This window comes from Thamnophis elegans, chromosome 1 (assembly GCF_009769535.1).
Source record: "Thamnophis elegans isolate rThaEle1 chromosome 1, rThaEle1.pri, whole genome shotgun sequence".
Lineage (NCBI taxonomy): Eukaryota > Metazoa > Chordata > Lepidosauria > Squamata > Colubridae > Thamnophis > Thamnophis elegans.
This window is the reverse complement of record NC_045541.1, coordinates 29,237,320-29,256,109: the sequence shown is the minus strand read 5'-3', so window position 1 is coordinate 29,256,109 and position 18,790 is coordinate 29,237,320. Positions and strand designations below refer to the sequence as shown.

Sequence of the window (18,790 nt, the reverse complement as noted above, 5' to 3'; positions counted from 1 at the left end):
TATGTCACATGTGGAAAGGGACAGGCCATCAATCCCATTTGGTGTATTTTACACTAAACACTGCTGGCTATAAAAACCGTTTGATTTTAAGATGTAAGCCTTAAAAAAATCCAAAGGTGGCAAAAGGAAACATTGCAATGTACACTACTTTTTTTGTTTTTAAAAAGCAATCTTGCCACACCCAGATTTTCCACAAAAAGAGTAATAAAAAACACTGGGGAAAAATGCCTGGCCAAGGCTTTCCTTTCCTTTTAAAAAGTTCTCTATCTCCAACTGATTTAGCAAATGGTTGGAAGAAAGCAGATTACGTGAACATGTTTTTGAGATAGAACAACAAAAATGGTTGCATGGTGCATATATCTATTTAGATTATAATCAATTCAAAATAGCATAGGCATTCATTGGATCATTAAAAACAAAGTTTCTCAGAAATAATCTTGTCTGGAAATTCTAAATATAGGCTAGGCAGGCAATAAATCACTTGATAGTTTCTTGTCACAATAGCCCAAATAATCAATTAAGAGCAAGTATGAGAGCCAATTGTATCTTTATCAGAAGTGATAATAAAAAGATAGTACTTATATAGACTCAGAGATATAGATAACAATTTGGATGTTTAGATTGTTTTTTATTTAAATGTTGGGTTTTAATGTAAGCAACTGAAGTTCAAATATCTCTTTAACTTTAAGAACTCCATGGTAATTTTAGAAAAGGCTTCATTTCTTAATTTGATTCAGTTTCCAAAAGATGGAGAGATTGAATATTGTGGAAGGACAACAGAAAATACAGTTGTTAACATGGAAAAAAATCCTTGGGAAAAGCCTGGAACAGAGATCTTTTATTTTATATCATGTTCTTCATACTGTTGCATATTTATATGCAATATTGTGCACAAACATGCAAAATTGAAGTCTTATTGCTATAGTAAAATAAATTTAAATAAGAATTAGTTATTGCTTAAGGTTTCCAACGGAGAGGAATGATACCTTACAAAAACAGAAGTTAAAATTAGAGAAATACAAATATAACATTGTAGTATAGTACTTTATTTTCCCCTTTCTTGGTATTCATGGGGATTCAGAGTAGACCCTGTTTCAAAACATTGATTACACTCCAAATAAATCACCTCTACAATGTAGAAAGAGCAATAGACACAGCTGGAAGTTCTCTCTACAGATTTCTCTGCCACAGAGTGATCTTCAAAGAAAGTTCCAGCTGTGCATGTTGTTTCTTTTACTCAGTTTATCTGGATTGCAGCCAGTATCTACAGGGGGAAAGTGAGACACCAATGATTTTTTTGTTTTTACTGAATCCTAAATACTAAAGCAGCCTGTTTTTAAAATAAATCTACAAGTAGTCTCTGCTGGTTTTCACTGGGAACTAGTTGGGTGTGCAGCATCTTCAATTTTACAGATGACTTTAAAGCTCCTTTTATCTTCCAAATTCACATAAATGCATTCATCAATGCTCAAGTCCTTAAAGAAGCACGTGCTTTATCAAGTATTTCTTTTTTTATCTTCGGGTAATTTGGATGTGCTCCTAAAACCTGTTGAATAAAAAAAAACTTGCATTGAGACTGCTTTTCAAGCTACAAGTTAACTTTAAAATAGATGTAACTATATTGTTTAGATTCGTTCCACCATAAGTTTATACATTTGCTTTATTCTGATTCTTAACATGCAACACACATACACCCCTTTCATTATCAGATAGTCAGTATAGTTTACCTTATGACAAACAGTGATAGCATCAATATGTCTCTTGGCTTTCAGATAATTAAAAGCTAGCTTGAAACCTGTAAAAGCAGAATGATACAGATTTTGCAAAGGAATGTTTTTAAAGAAATAAAAATTAAGAACTAGGATGACATGTGCATATTTCTCTCTCCAGTTTAAATTATGGTACATATGGAAGTTTTCAAAATGAGAAGATAATCTATTGGTCTATTATACAGAATTTTCATCTCCGTCAAAATTTACCCTTATCTCTCAAGCTCAAAATCCTTAATACCACGAAAGAGGAAAAGAAAGGACAATAGAGAAGTTTTTCTTTTAATTTCCCACCACCCATCTCCTTTTGTTCACATTTTCTGACTGCAAAAAGTTAATTTCATAGTTGCTTACTACAACACCTTCATTTAGCTCACAAAGCACATGATTTGAAAAGGACATCCCAATCAATTTCCCAGGCTCATCTGCATGAAATATCAGATCAAATATCTGTATTATAGTCTTTGATCATCTTTTTACAATTTAATAATAATAATAATAATAATGAAATTGCAGCAAAAGAAGAAACAGTTTAATACAACAATTAGGGAAGAGAAAAATGGGACAATAAAACAGCATATCTAACTAAACATTTTGCACAGTTGTGTGACTTGGTAAAAACAATTGGCCACCTGATTTGTAAGTATAGGATTAGTGTCCTTTAAAAGATAACACAAAATTTATCTGATTGCCCTTGTATTTGGAAATGATTGGTAAAATCAAAGCGTGTCTTGCGGCACCATAGAAGGGGCCCCTTATTCACAGAGACGTTGCCCCTGTGGTTCTAGAGGGGTAGAAACTTTCACCCACATTTTTGTACCGTGCATGAAATAATCCTCAATGGGTCCTATGGAACTGAGGAAACTTTTGGTTTTAGCACAATTAGGTATGTTTATGTTAACTTTGCTCAGGTTAGAAAGTGCTGTGCTATATCATAAACGATAACAAGCCAGCTCTATGGAGCCTGGGTTTGGACAGACTCGGTACACATTCTTTTTATGGAGTTCACTCTGGAGTCGATTACATTTCAGTAGTAGGTATGCAGCATTCCTCAGTGGCTTCATGGAAGGAAGAATGTGTTGTAACAACATGGATTTGAGCTCCAAGGCCAGGCAGAGGAAAAGGGCTTGTGGATTTAAGAGTTGAATACAGAAAGCTACACTCATCTCCCAAATTCAAGTGAATTTTCTCCTAAGGCCCTACAGGTATCACAGAGGACTAGAGTAAACAAAAGGAGAGAAAGCGCTGAACCCCGACAATTCTATAAATGTTGAAACAGGTAGCATTTTTCTCCTCTCAACAGTTTAAGAACTTTTGAAGGGATAAATGAGAACAGAGCTTACTGTCTTTGAAAGCATGTATGTTTCTTTCCACAAGGAAATTAAGTAGCTTCCCTTTAACTAAATTCTACCTTAGCCAACTTTTCCATCTAGACAACATGATGCCTGTCTACGAATGCCTATTATAAGTTGTGTGTGTATGTATGTGTGAGACAGAGAGACAGAGTGCAGACAAGTACAAAAATAGCAATAGCATTTAGACTTATATATTACTTCACACTGCTTTATGTTCTGTTTTGCTAATTTAACCACAGGGCTGCCTCTTGATAAAATCAAACACAATTTGTTAGCCTGCAGCACAGTGCCATATATAACTGCTCAATAGTAGATTTCCAAGCAAAGATATGTGGCATCTATTTGGATGACAGCACTGTCATCTTCTAAGGGTTTGTTAATACATTAGACTAATTTCAGATACATTCAAATAGATTTCTACTATTTGAAGGAATATATTTTCCAATTAAAAGTACTAAACTGAACACAGATCTTGACATCAAGGCTAAAACAGAAACTTTTAAAGAACAAATCATGCACATTTTATTGACCCACTGGCAGTGTCTATCTCTCTCTTCAATATTCTACTTTCAACAGGCTGAGGTCAAAATTTATATTAGATGTTCTAATACCAATTCCTTAATATTCTAATACTAGGTATAGAGCAGGTGAAAAATGATCTGGTAAAGAATAGGTAAAGGTAAAGGTTCCCCTCACACATATGTGCTAATCTTTCCCGACTCTAGGGGGTGATGCTCATCTCCGTTTCAAAGCTGAAGAGCCAGTGCTGTCTGAATACGTCTCTGTGGTAGCTGTTACCTTCCCACCAAAGGTGGTTCCTATTTTTCTACTTGCATTTTTACATGCTTTCAAACTGCTAGCTTGGCAGAACCTGGGACAAGTAATGGGAGCTCACTTGGTTACACAGCACTAGGGATTCGAACCGCTGAACTGCTGACCTGATCAACAAGCTCAGCATCTTAATTACTGAGCCACAGCATCCCATCTGGTAAAGAATAGGGGAACATATAATCTGGCCTGATAGTAGGTGCATTTTTCCCATTGCCAAACTCTGCAAGATTCACAAATAATTTGCCGTGGCTGGTAATAATTATTGGAAGACCACAAAAAGCAGATGCCAAGAACAGACCTACCAATGGCTGGATTGCTTTGGTTCCCATATTTCCAGGCCATCTCATAGTTTATAGCCGCATCTCTGTAAGCTTGCTCTTTTTCCATAATGTATCCCATATATTCATAAGCTTTGCAACAGGACTAAAACAAAAAACAAAAAAACCCAAGGATATTATTCCTAAAGTTAGAATCCCACTATTAAAATAATAAGTTATTCTGGGGCTTTTTTCTAAAAAGTATGTTATGGATGTTACACTAAACCAGAACTTTCCCTTTGTTTGCTACAACAGGTAGTCCTCAACCTATCACCTGAATTGAGGGCAAAGTTTCTACTGCCAAGTGAGACATTTGTTGTCAGTTTTGCCCCATTTTACAACCCTTTATGCCACAGTTGTTAAGTGAATCACTGCAGTTGTTAAGTTATTTGTTAAGTGACTCTGGCTTTCCCATTGACTTTGCTTGTCAGAGGGTCACAAAAGGTGATAACATGACCCCAGGACATTGCAACTATCACAAGTATGAATCAGTTGCCAAGCATCTGACGAGCTGAAAGCGGCGAGGTGGTGCATTGGTTAGAGTGCAGTACTGCAGACTACTTCTGCTGACTGCCAGCTGACTACAATTTGGGAGTTCAAATCTTACTGGTTCAAGGTTGACTCAGCCTTCCATCTTTCCGAGGTGGGTAAAATGAGGACACCGATTGTTGGGGGCAATAGGCTGACCCTGTAAACTGCTTGAAGAGGGCTGTAAAAGCATTATGAAGTAGTATAAACACCTAAGTGCTATTGCTATCTGAATTTGGATCACATGACCATGGGGGTGCTGCAACAGTTGTAAATATGAAAATGTCATGTCACCTTTTTCAATGATGTAACTTTGAAAGGGCACTAAATGAATTGTTGTAAGTTGAGGACTACCTGCAAAGGAAATAACTTAGAAGAATTGCTTGAATAAACCAAGGATTGCAAGGAAACCTATTATGAGCTATAGTTGTAGCCATAAGCATCTTCCTCTTAAGTGCTCATTACAAATCTCAAGAGATCGATTCACCAATTAATAGTTTTAAAATGGTTTCTGGTTTGCTAATTACCCTGTTGTGTCGAAGGCATCGCTTTAGTAATTCACTCGCCATGTCATATTTTGAGGACTGGATGTAAATATCTGCAAGTAAAAGCCAACTTTTTTCAAACTCTTCGGCATCAATGGGATTCCAGTTCATTTTGGAAATTCGCTTCAACTGATTTCTGGCTCTTGGGGTTTGCTTTAAAATCATGTACGCTATAGCCATTCCCAAAAGTGCCGGGACATGATCCTTCTGCAACAATAGATGGAACAGAGAAGATAAACGGAGAATGCTACAAAAAATAAACTTTTGCAGACCGTGTAAATTGTGATGCACATTCAGTCCCAATCTAAAGATCAATGTGCAGTGCTCTCAAAAGCCCTAAACATTTTTCTGCTAAACAGGTGCAGGAAAACAGATTTGTATTGTGGTGTTTCTCAACTTTGACAAGTTTAACATGTACAGAGTTCAACTCCCAGAATCCCCCAGCCAGCATAACCATCTCACCAAGCAAATCATTTTAGCAAATCATTGTTTTTTTTCTCAATTTCATTGAATTTTGCACAGCCAGTATATTTTTCTTCCAATGGTTTCCATGTATGCTCTAAGGCTAGCAAAAAACAGGAAAATGGTTATCAATAACTGTGTTTCACTAGAAGCCAGAATCTAATGCTTACAGCCACATGACCAAGAATGGTTTATTTCCTACTAGCCGATAACCTGCCGTTGCCCGGGTATTTATTTATAGGGGAAAATGTCAGGACCAAACATAATTTCTAATGTTGGATTTTCCCCCTTACCCGAGGGAGCCCCCTTGTGGAGTACTGTGAAGCCATTACCATGGCAACTCCACTGCACTGCACAGTAAAAGCCATTTTATGGCAGTATAGTAGAAGCCATTTTAAGGCACAACAGGGTGCATCTTTACAGAACACACATCCTAAGGTGTGTTAGGGGGTCTTACCCCCACAATATTTTTTCCAGAGACTAAGTAAGTCATCTGTGTACCAAGTTTGGTTGAAATTGCTCAAGACGTTCCAGAGTTATTGTTAAACATACACACACACAGTCATGTATGCATGTATGTATGTATGTATGTATGTAGAGAGAGGGAGGGAGAGGGAGATTTTTTTTTAGACTCCCTCTATCCACATCTCATCACAAAGTGCACTTTTTCATATTAAACACTAGATCATGGGTGTAAAACTCACCGCATCACGCTGCCATCATGTGACGTTTGGCAACGGTTTTCCCATTCGCAGAGCTGGAGTGGGCGTGGCCTGCGTGTGATGCATCTGGCCCGTGGACCGCAAGTTTAACACCCCTGCTCTAGATGTTTTCAACTGAACAAATGTTTTCAACTTACCTCATTAGTAACAATTTCTGTAAAGGCCTGTAGCGCTCGCTCAACATTTGATTTTTGTTTGGTTGCCATTAAACAGTAATTTTCCATGATGCCAAGCTGAATGTGACCTTGAGCAGTCTGAGGCTTCAATTCTTTTAGGAGTTTTTCTGCTGTTCTCACAGCCAGCTGGACTGATTCTTGCTTTTCTGTAGAACTATTAGATGTGAGAAAAAACATCAAGGTTATATTTTAGAATGCATTAGCAGTAGGCGGGAAAGACACATTCTTGCATGTATTCAAGATATAAATGCAAAAAAAGTATTTAAGAGCACTTTTCAGTTTAGTGCGTAGAGATAGTGGTGCCTCTTTATGTAACAATGCACCACAATGCTCATATTGTATCAGTCCCTTGACTCTTAAGCCCTTTTGAGAATTCAGTGAAAATTGGTTTCGGAAGAATTTGGTTTATGGATGTTAATATCAACACTCCATCAGATACGATTCCACCCATAAGACAAATCCACTCTGTCAAGGACAACGCTACAACAGGCATCTCTAGTTCCATAATGTACTTTTTTGTTCTTTTTGTTCTTTGAATGTCTGAAGATGGATTTCAGTCTTTATTGCTGAGCATGGGAAAAGCAAAAAAACAAACAACACCATTGACAAAAAAAGTCAACTGTACAATTAGAGAAATTATTTTCCCATTTTACTGAATTAGCTAGATAAGCTTTGAAGCCTTTTAGACGTTTTCAGTGTAAGGTCAGGCTGAAGTAGAAATCACCATGTGAAAATTTAACCAGCAAACAAGCTTTTTTCAGCATCAGGTACTTCTTATTAACACTATTATCTAACAATCCACAGGATGAATTGTCCCAAATTTACTGCTTCATCCTACAATGTTTGCACCCAAAAACAAACTGGGGGGATTCTTCTAAACATGACTGATTGAATTCATTGAACAGGATACCATCTAAAAGTAGTAGGAGTCACCATCACTTACTCTATGTCACCATCCAGATGTTCAAATACCTCACCTCCAATTGTTTCATTGTCAGGGTTTAAGCAAATTTCAATCATATTATACACTGCATTTTGTCCCCAGTCATTATCCTTTCTTGCTTTGTTAAAATGTCGAAGGGCATCATTTGGTTCACCAGTGTACCTAGCAAAAGAATTAAACTTACTACCTTGTGTGGAAAGAACTTAAAAGAAAAGAAAAAAATATTATTGTAGTTACTGTGTTTACATCTTGCAATTTCAGGCTTGAGAAAACATGAAGTTCATATCATTATGATTCCACAGAGGGAAAATATAAGATAATGATAAATACTGATGCAGCTACTAGAGAAAATTAAATGCCATTTTCGTTAATATCTCATTTAGTTCCCAGAAATTAAAAAGTAGCATGTTCAAACATAAGAGAAGACAAGAACATATTCGTAGCTAAATGAAAAATAGTCTGGGGCACCAGACTAATAAAGCATAATGCAGTAAGATTACAATTGCTGCTAAGGGAACTATCTTTACACACAAATTCAAGTCAGCTTTACACCAGGTTCATTTTTTTAAATCACATTTAGCAAATTAATTAGCTTATCTGTGTAAAGCATCTGGCATCCAATCTCCCTTTCAAATATGAAACGAGTAAAAGTGCTAATTCTAGGACTGACAGGTAATCCTTTACAGGAGAAACATAATCTCTTCTACATCATGTTGTTAACGCCAAGAATCATCATCAAATAAAAATTTAAATGTATGGGTCAACCACTTGCATAGATTTACACACTTATCTTCTATTAAAGTATATATCCAATTAGCATTCGAATATAGCACATTTACTGTTTAGCTCTCCCTTGATCTGAAAAAGCATGGCAATATTTTCAGCCTTTTTTACTAGTCTAATAAGAGTAGCAGGATGTGTCCCTCTATATGTGTCACTTAAAAAGATGAGAGAGGCCTCTAATTGACATCATAGGTGGACTTCAACTATGAGAGACAAAATGAGAAAACAAATCCAGACAATCACATTGTCTGATTTGGAAAGAATTTTTTTGCAAATTATGGTGGAAAATAAGTATTTGGTCACCTACAAACAAGCAAGATTTCTGGCTCTGTCAGACCTGTAACTTCTTAAGAGGCTCCTCTGTCCTCCACTCATTACCTGAATCGATGGCACCTGTTTGAACTTGTTAGCAGTATAAAAGACACCTGTCCACAACCTCAAACAGTCACACTCCAAACTCCACTATGGTGAAGACCAAAGAGCTGTCAAAGGACACCAGAAACAAAATTGTAGACCTGTACCAAGCTGGGAAGTCTGAATCTGCAATAGGCAAGCAGCTTGGTGTGAAGAAATCAACTGTGGGAGCAACAATTAGAAAAATGGAAGACATACAAGACCACTGATAATCTTCCTCGATCTGGGGCTCCACACAAGCTCTCACCCCATGGGGTCAAAATGATCACAAGAACGGTGAGCAAAAATCCCAGAACCACACGGGGAGACCTAGTGAATGACCTGCAGAGAGCTGGGACCAACGTAACAAAGGCTACCATCGTAACACAGTACGCAGCCAGGGACTCAGATCCTGCAGTGCCAGACGTGTCCTCCTGCTTAAGCCAGTACATGTCCGAGCCCATCTGAAGTTTGCTAGAGAGCATTTGGATGATCCAGAGGAGGATTGGGAGAATGTCATATGGTCAGATGAAACCAAAGTAGAACTGTTTGGTAGAAACACAACTCGTCGTGTTTGGAGGAGAGAGAATGCTGAGTTGCATCCAAAGAACACCATTCCTACTGTGAAGCACAGAGGTGGCAATATCATGCTTTGGGGCTGTTTCTCTGCAAAGGGACCAGGATGACTGATCTGTGTACAGGAAAGAATGAATGGGGTCATGTATCATGAGATTTTGAGTGCAAACCTCCTTCCATCAGCAAGGGCATTGAAGATGAAACATGGCTGGGTATTTCAGCATGACAATAATGCCAAACACATCACCTGGGCAATGGCTTCGTAATAAGCATTTCAAGGTCCTGGAGTGGCCTAGCCAGTCTCCAGATCTCAACCCCATAGAAAACCTTTGGAGGGAGTTGAAAGTCCGTGTTGCCCAGCGACAGCCCCAAAACATCACTGCTCTAGAGGAGATCTGCATGGAGGAATGGGCCAACATACCAGCAACAGTGTGTGCCAACCTTGTGAAGACTTGCAGAAAAGTTTGACCTCTGTCATTGCCAACAAAGGATATATAACGAAGTATTGAGATGACCTTTTGATATTGACCAAATACTTATTTTCCACCATAATTTGCAAAAAAATTCTTTCCAAATCAGACAATGTGATTGTCTGGATTTCTTTTCTCATTTTGTCTCTCATAGTTGAGGTCCACCTATGATGTCAATTATAGGCCTCTCTCATCTTTTTAAGTGGGAGAACTTGCACAATTGGTGGCTGACTAAATACTTTTTTGCCCAACTGTATGTATGTATGTATATGTGGTGTGTGTGTATAAATATATAAAATTATACTGTAGAGGGATACATAAACACCTAAGAGACAAGAGGTTATAGAGGAATAGCAGCTTGTAGCTCAAGGACATTGGAGGTAGAGAAGAAGAAAATGCAAAAAAGGCATACTTTGCTAGCCATCAAGAATCAATCATGGTGCATACATGACACAGATATATTAAACGAACTTGCTTGGCTAACATTTCATAAAGGCAAATAAAAAAGACTTTTTTTCTCAATTTCTTTTATTTTTAGAACTTTTCTAGCCATACCTACCACAAATACAATCCTTTGCAATAATGAAAACCTGAATCAAGTTTTGTCCTTGGAGAATGTTTCTCAGCCATTGTAAGGAATCTTGGAACTTCCTCTAATTTTCCAGCTCTTCTTAACAGATCAATTAAACGAGAGAGTGTAGTATAATTGTCTAAGCATATGATAATAATAAAGAGTAATTGATTATTAATATATGTTTAGATTACACAAAGCAACGCCCGTTTTTTAAAGACATATGCATATACAAACACATACACACACAGAACAAACCACAACACCAAAGAAAATTGAAATAATACTGAAATAATTGAACTTTTGCATGATATTCTAATTTTTTGAGTTTCACCTGTAAGCCTGGTCTATGCAGCTGAGAACTCTTAACAGCTGAAACAATAGAATTATAGGCACCAAATTATTTATCTGTACTCTGTGCCTTTGTACTGCAGGAATCACCTGAATAAGGCTCAAAATGTTACCAGCATGCTCGTTATATATCGAATAATACCCACATTATTTCCAATCTACAAATATTCAGTGTATCTCTTTTTTTTTTTAAATATATGAACACTGTTATTTTTTTAAAAAAAAATGTTTCTCAGAATACACCTTTTAGCTTCTTATCCCAATTACATTAAGAATTTCAAGAATTCATGGAAATCCAGATTGCTTGCTCCCAATGGCAAAAAGTTATTTCCTACAAAAGTCACCAAATATATTCTCTTTTCTCCCATCTTCTTGTCCCCTGCCTCTGGAAACTCTTGCTGGGAGCACCCTTGATTCAGACAAATATCTGACACTTCTCATGCAGACGGTGAAAGCTGTTGCTACAATAATTGTGTCTGCTTGCAGAGTGTCTGAATGTTCTTTGTTAAATTAACCCTAACATTTGAATAGGACATAGCTTGTTTCCTATTCTGACTGGAATTCTGTTTTCCAGAGAAAAACAAATACAGGTCCTTTAAACAATAAAGCCCATGGAGGGCAGAAAAAACAGAATTATTGTATAATTTAGCTCTGCAAATTATATAAATATATTCTCCATTCATCTACTTTTTTCAAAAAGTCCTTTATGGTTTAGAAAACATTTTCTCATCTGATCCTGAATATGGTGCATTGTCATATCATACTTCTATTGAATATTTCATTTCTAATCATTTGTGGAAATGAATTGGTTCTTTCAGCCCTTTCTCAAGATTTGGGTGATTGTGAACGAGTGTTTTTCCAGTGTGACTAGTCTATCAAGGCAACCTAGTCTACCCAAATATGGGACTGAGCATACTTCTGCTCCATCTCATATTTGGGTAAACCAGGTTGCCCTGAGAGACCAGTCTCACTGGAAAAACACTTTATCTCTCCCCTGATACAGCCGACAGAGCCAGGAGAGCCCGTGGCCTAGAGGTTAATACATCTGCCTAATATGCAAGCGGCCGGGGGTCGAATCCCAGAAGGGTATGGCTAGCTGATAAGAGCTAAACAGCTTGAAAAAGCTATACTAGTCTCCCTTTAAATTTAACTCTTTAAATTTAACACAAAAAGATTTTGAACGAGGCATGTAATAAAACAACAACAAAAGGCTTCAATGCTCACCAGGATGGCGATCCAAAAGCTGCTGGAAATGAAACACAGCCTGCTCGTAGTCCTGTTTCTTGAACATCAGATCAGCCATCATCTACAGGGATTAAAGCAGCCAGGCTCGCAGATCAGAAAGTAGCATGGCCTGCTCTACACTGAACTAATCTTGGTAACAGTGAGTAAAAATTCAATTGGGCCAGATATTCCACCTAGGCAATTGCTAGTGCTGTAAGGGAAAGTACCATATTTTTCAGAGTATAAGATGCACCAAGGTTTTGAAGAGGCAAATTAAAAAAAAAGTTTTTGCACTCTGCAGACCTCCCCAAAATGGCCCATTTTTTGCGAAAATGGGCCCGTTTCTTTGTCAAAAAAGAGCATGCATAGCCTTTAGGAGGCTTATAGAGTGTTCCTGGGGGCTGGGGGGGCGGGGAATTGAGCAAAAAACAGCCAGTTTTTCACTCATTTCTGCCCTCCTCAGCCACCAGGAGCACTCTGGAAGCCTCCTAAAGGCTATGAACGGCCATTTTGGTGAAGGAGGCGGGGTTTCGGGAGGCAAAAAATGCTGTATTCAGTGTATAAGACGCACCCAGATTTTCAGCCTTTTTTTGAGGGGAAAAGATGCATTTTATACTCTAAAACATATGGTAAGTTACTCACTTTGATGAAGGATCAAATTTAAATGAGGGCAATGCTGCATTTTACCATACGCCAGAGGATAGAAGATAGCATCCTTTTCCCATCAATGAATCCCATTAAAAATGACACACACCAGCAATGATATAAATGGAATCTATTTGAAAATCTCATAGCAATGGGGGAAAGTTTCATCTTTCATTTGTTTGGTTTATTTAATTAATTTCATTTCTATAGCTGTCCATCTCAATAAATGACCCTGCGAGGCCTACATCATAAAATAATTAAAACAATACAGAATAAATATGTATGGTTGCTGAGTAAAACTACTGTCATATAGCCAAAAAAAATTGGGTCCTTAACACACACGGGGCCCCAGGCCAAAACACCTAACCAAGACCCTACTTGTCTTTTGTAAGGTCTTCATGGCCTTACAAAAGACAAGTAGGGTCAGGGTCATCCTGATCTCTGAAAGGAGAATATTCCAGAAGGCAGGGGCTATGAAAGAGAAAGCCTGTCTCTTAAACCCTGCTAGCTAACATATCTTTGTTGATAGATCTGTAACATGTCCATTGTCCAACTTGCTGGACCTAACTGTACGAATACAACTGTGAGAAGAGATTTCCTCAAATAACTCAGTCCCAAGCTATGAAAGTTTTTAAAGGTGACCACTAGCATTGTGAATTGCACCTGGAAACGCATTGGCAACCAATGCAGCTCATGAAGTAGTTGTATTACATGTGTCAAATATCTAGAGCCATTCACGACCTATGCAGCCACATTTGCACCAGTTGAAGGTTTTGAATATTTTTCAAGGACAGACCCCTATAGAGTACATTACAGTAATCCAGGCAAGAAGTTATGAGGGCATGAGTGACTGAACAGAAAAGAGTATTTGCTAGCTAATTGTATATTCAGTCTTCGTATATCTTATGTGTCAAAATATTTTTAACATTTTCAGTACCAGCTTTGAATTACCAGCTCTTCTCTTCTGCTTACATATCCTAGCTTCTCGCTGCTTTAACCCCTTTTCTTTCCAAAATACTCTCACATATTCTCCTGCATACCCTATGAGCCATGATTTCATTTCCATTGACCAAAAGACAAATTCCAGCTTTCTCTTGGACAGAAATGCTGGTAAATTGAAAATGGCATGTCCCTTGACACCTGCACTACTAAATGAAGTGAAATTGAGGCCACTGATAGATCAGACATTGTCCCAAGCAATTACGTGGCTTTCCAGCCCAGAAGATAATTTGCTAATTGATGTGATAAGGTTGTTGTGAAACTACTTCTGGACAGAACAGGCCTATGGTAGCCTACTTTCCATATAGCATAAAGGATTAACTTGTGATTAGTGGCTGTATTCTTGATCTATAATTGTAAAATAAATTAGAAGTAGATTCATTCCACTAAAAGTCTGCCTAGCATTTATTTTTCATTGATTGCTACAGAATTTTGGGAAACAGGAAGGTGGAAAAAACAGTGGCATTACATTTTAAAATGATTTTAAAACTCTTAATTTAGATTCCATTTTAACTACTATTTGTATCAGTGGTCTGTCACTTTGAATATGTCTGAATGCAGATTAGCTGCTGTGTTGGTAACCATGCAACAAAGGTTTACATGTTCCTTAAAAATAAATCATTCTAACTCACCGTAGCAGCTGCTACATTGTCTTGATCATTTTTTAGCAAGGCAGCACACTGGTACTGGCACGCATCCACTTCATCTAACGCAAGATATAGACGGGCAAGTTCCAGCATCACCTGAGAATCAAAGACAGAACTTTACTATTTTTCCCAAATACGACCACCTCCAAGCCTTTTCAACCAAACCTGAAGAAAAAGTGCCTCAGCTTGGAACTCAGCTCACCTTGTTGTCGGTCTCACAATGCGCAAGAGCTTCTTTGTAAAATGTAATGGCTTTCTCGTAGTTTCGCTGGGTTGCCAAATGCTTTGCTATCTCTGCACAAATTTCGGCTGCCAGTTGCTTCTGCAAAGGAACAGCATCTGGCTGCTCAATCTCAATCCGCTTCAGTACTTTGGCTTGCATCTCCCGAGCCTGATGGAAAAGCCCCCCCCCCAAAACCCCAGCTTTTCAGTAAGGAGATCATGAATAAGGATGTTTGGAAATAATTCTGAAGAGCTCTGAGGGTTTCTGTAACTTAAGCTTGTACTCATTTGTGTTTTGATATATTTGAGACCATCAGTTGTATTAAGTTAGTCTAGTGATGCCTGTGACTTTGTACTGATCTCAAAGGTTTCAAGAAGGGACCTTTCTAAACTTCTCCTCCAGATGCCAGGGATAGATCTTTGAACCTTAGACATGCAAAGGGCATTTGCTGCTGAGTCTTAGCTCTCACACGAGGGCATAGTGACATGCAGTAGAACAGTCCACGAACAGTTGCTGTAATGGGCCAACACTGAAATGGCACTTGGGAGACCCACATCCTACTCAGCCAAGCCTGCCAAGCATCTCTCTTCTGACTCCCATTCCACATCCCAAAAACCTAGAGAGATAATAGTGTAATGATTGACACCTTCGATATTCAATCTACATTTCCATCAGCAACCCACCCTTCCAATCACCTTAAGATTCTACCCAAATTGTGTCTTAACTGGAATCGCAATGTATTGAAAAATGAGTGGTCCAATTTTCCATCCAATTTTGGTGGCGCATTAAACAATTACAGTAAACCACTGAGAGACTTCACACCAGAGGTGGGCAGTCCAGATCGGGCAAACCGGTAGTAGCGGTGGTGGGAGGCTCCGCTCACCCACATGGATGCTTCTGCACATGTGCAGAAGCATTGTGCGCACGAGCGCACAGGAGCGAACTGGTAGTAAAAAATTTGGAAACCCACCACTGCTTCACACCTTTATAAAAGGCTTTTTTAAAAACCACATTTACAAAAGTAAAAATCCTCCTTAAGACTGCTCCATAAAAGAGGCAGGGGAAAGAGATTGAAAATCCATTCTCTCCTCTAGGAACATCATTATGATGATAATCCTCAAAGCATACAATATATTAAAGTTTGAAACATGAAAGAAAGAAAAAAAAAAAAAAACTCAGATCACCATTAGGGAAAAAACAACCCCAAGGTCATTTCAATAATATATGCTTTAGCTAATTAAGGGGTTTCTTTACTTGTTGCAATGAAAAAAACGCATCCTCCGTTCTCTCCATTTTGCTGTAAATCTTTGCAAGAAGAACCAGGTAATGGATATCTTCCATCAGAGAAGACAAATCATTGACTGTCGGAATACAAGGAGATGGAATTAAGAGACATGTATACTACAGAAGGAGCGTTACAATGAAAATAAGGTATTAAGGAAACTTAGGCAAGAATTAGGAAAGAAATATAGCCCTAAATAGCTCATTTAATTTGATTTGATTAAAAATGGGGTAACTGAGGTGGCATGGCAGAGGAAATTGTCAAAATCCCCATAGTTATTACCATACTTTTTGGAGTATAAGACGCATCCCCCCCCCCAAAAAAAAAGAGGGTGGAAATGTCAGTGCGTCTTCTACACCAAATACAGCCATTTTTGGCTAAATCCCACTCCACCCATCCCATTTTCACAAAAAAAACCGAGCCTGTTTTTCACAGAAACGGGATGCACAAGCGGGTTTCGGGAGGCCTGCAGGGTGCTCCTAGGGGCTGGGGAGGGCAAAAAGAGGATGCTTGGGAGGTTCGGGAGGCCAAAAATGGGGCCATTTTTCACAAAAAAGGGATGCCCAGAGGGTTTGGGAGGCCTGCAGATTGCTCTTGGGGACTGGGGAGGGCAAAAACTTTTTTTTTCTTATTTTCCTCTTTGAAATCTTGGTCTATCTTATACTCTGGTGTGTCTTATAATCCAAAGAATACAGTACTTCTGTGAAACAGAAGGATCTGTTCCGTGACTGATCCTTCTGGAGGCTTCCCAGGTTGGAGAAGAAAAACTAGCTAAATGTCAGATCACAATGCTCTTCTTTTCTCTCCAACATCTGCTGAAAGTTTTTTTTTTAAATCTACTTAGCTGGTAACTATAAAGTGCTTACATAAAATAGACGATTGAAACATGTGGACTGGTCAAATTTAAAATGCTTAAATAAGTCCTGGAAATGTTTGCCTATCATACCTATACAAATCTGAAACAAAGGGGAGAAGGCCTTACCAGGTTCATGATCTAAAGCTTGCCGAAGGACTTTTTCTGCTTTGTCATGTTGGTTCAATTTTAGCAGCAGCTCAGCCAAGTCATAACAGAGGATGTTCTGCTGTCCAGTTCTCAGAGCAGCTTCGTAGTAACTGATTGCCTAAAAACCAAAGATTCCCTCTGAAAATATGTAAGTGAAATTTCCAATGCATTTTTACAGAAGAGTGCTAATGCCTTTTCAAAATGTCTTAGATGCTTAAGGAATAACGTTAGAGACATTCGACTTTTCAATGCATTCTTATTTTGTTTCAATTATAATTCAAGGTAATATGCAATAATAATACAATCATTATTTTTAAAAAAATAGGTATGTATATGCAGAAAGTGAGGGCCTACAAGAAGATGCAAATGTTTTCATGTGAATTAGATCAGGGCTAGGTAACATAAAGCCCTCTCAGTAATGCAAAAGTACAACTACAATACAACTACCAGCATTTGTTATCATTGGCCGAGTAGCTGGCTGGCTGGATTCCTGCAAGTTGTAGCTCTTCTGGAGGCAAACATTATGAACTTCACCATGATTACAACCTTAAAATTCCCCAACTAAGGATTTAAGGTTTTGGTGCACTCTACACCAATCTTGAACAATGCAACTGGGGAAAAAGGACCTGTGCTTGGTAGGATCCCAGTTTTTCATGTTAGGGAATCTGCTTACTTTGCAATTTAAAAAGTTCCTGGTGCTTGTGAAAAATATACCAGTTATTAATCCAGTGATGGAATTCAATTTTTTTTACTACCGGTTCTGTGGGCATGCTTGGTGGGCATGGTGTGGCTTGGTGGGCGTGGCAGGGGAAGGATACTGTAAAATTTCCATTCTCCTCCCCACTCTAGGGGAAGGTTACTGCAAAATCCTCATTTCCTCCCAATCAGCTGGGACTCAGGAGGCAGAAAATAGTTGGGGGCGGGGCCAGTCAGAGGTGGTATTTACCGGTTCTCCGAATTACTCAAAATTTCCACTACCAGTTCTCCAGAACTGGTCAGAACCTGCTGAATACCACCTCTGCTGTAATCCCTTGCTTCGGGATGGATTTGGGGCGACTGAGTGGAGCTGAGCATTTACTAACTGGATGCCCTTTCTGATGTCTACGTGGAATTTGGAGTAGATATTTTCTCTTTGTGCCCTGACAGAGAAACATCTGTTGCTGCCTAGGATTGAACCTTCTGAGAGGGAGGCAAGCATCTTAACCTCTAGGCCACCATGCCGCTCATGTTCTTCATACTGTACCTTTGAATAATTGTGTGTCTTGACGAGAGCATTCCCAATTTTACGAGCCAAGGCTCCATCTCTAGGATTTTTCTTTAAAGACTGTTCATAAGCCTCTATGGCTTCTTCAGGCTAGAATTGCAACAGATAAAAAGTGAAGATTATGTATGATTGGACTTACAATACAACACAACACAACACAATTGCACAAAATTGCTATCAAACTCATTCCTGAAATATTTTTTTCAAGAGAATCAAAAGCTCATAATCAACACATAATAAAATGATTCATTCACATAGGGCATGTGTGACTCTCCAAATATTGATGTACTGCATCCTTGAGCATCTTTCATTTTTGGCTTTCCTGTCTGGGTTGCTGGGGGCTGAAGCAACATAAAGACCATCATTGATATGCCTTCCTCACGCTTGGAAAATTCTTAAGACAAGTAAGCCAAAAGCCGCCTCCCCACCACCACCCGCAAATCCACATTGATATTCTGGCAAAAAGGAAGCAAACACACACGGGGACAATGCAGCTCAGAAAGCCAGGTACGACAAAACAATTCCACTTCAGAGCAATTCCCATGAATATATCTAAAAGATCCTGCATTACTTTGATTAAAAAAGAGACAATTCAGACTTTAGAGCAGGGGTGTCAAACACAAGGCCCATGGTCGGCTATGGCCCACAATGTGGTTGAATCTTAGATGGGCTCCTGTGTTTCTTCATATCCAGATTCTGCACACACACTAA

At 38.5% G+C, this 18,790-nt stretch overlaps 1 protein-coding gene across 7 annotated transcripts in view; it reads right to left on the bottom strand.

Moving 5' to 3' along the window:
• Positions 1-1,025: 1,025 nt before the first annotated feature.
• Positions 1,026-18,790, bottom strand: part of TTC21B (tetratricopeptide repeat domain 21B) — a 44,246-nt gene continuing 26,481 nt past the window's right edge. For 2 of the 7 annotated variants that reach the window (XM_032219811.1, XM_032219846.1), the window contains exons 17-29: positions 18,059-18,169; positions 16,795-16,933; positions 15,785-15,891; positions 14,510-14,698; positions 14,293-14,403; positions 12,017-12,098; positions 10,430-10,580; positions 7,649-7,810; positions 6,667-6,862; positions 5,328-5,552; positions 4,258-4,378; positions 1,728-1,795; positions 1,026-1,546 (exon numbers count right to left, since the gene is read on the bottom strand). In XM_032219811.1, coding sequence (XP_032075702.1) covers positions 1,469-1,546; positions 1,728-1,795; positions 4,258-4,378; positions 5,328-5,552; positions 6,667-6,862; positions 7,649-7,810; positions 10,430-10,580; positions 12,017-12,098; positions 14,293-14,403; positions 14,510-14,698; positions 15,785-15,891; positions 16,795-16,933; positions 18,059-18,169 — 1,740 coding nt within the window. In that variant the 3' untranslated portion in view covers positions 1,026-1,468. Of the gene's footprint in view, positions 1,547-1,727; positions 1,796-4,257; positions 4,379-5,327; positions 5,553-6,666; positions 6,863-7,648; positions 7,811-10,429; positions 10,581-12,016; positions 12,099-14,292; positions 14,404-14,509; positions 14,699-15,784; positions 15,892-16,794; positions 16,934-18,058; positions 18,170-18,790 lie in introns of those variants that run through there. The other 5 variants (XM_032219819.1, XM_032219828.1, XM_032219838.1 and 2 more) reach the window with 5 other exon arrangements.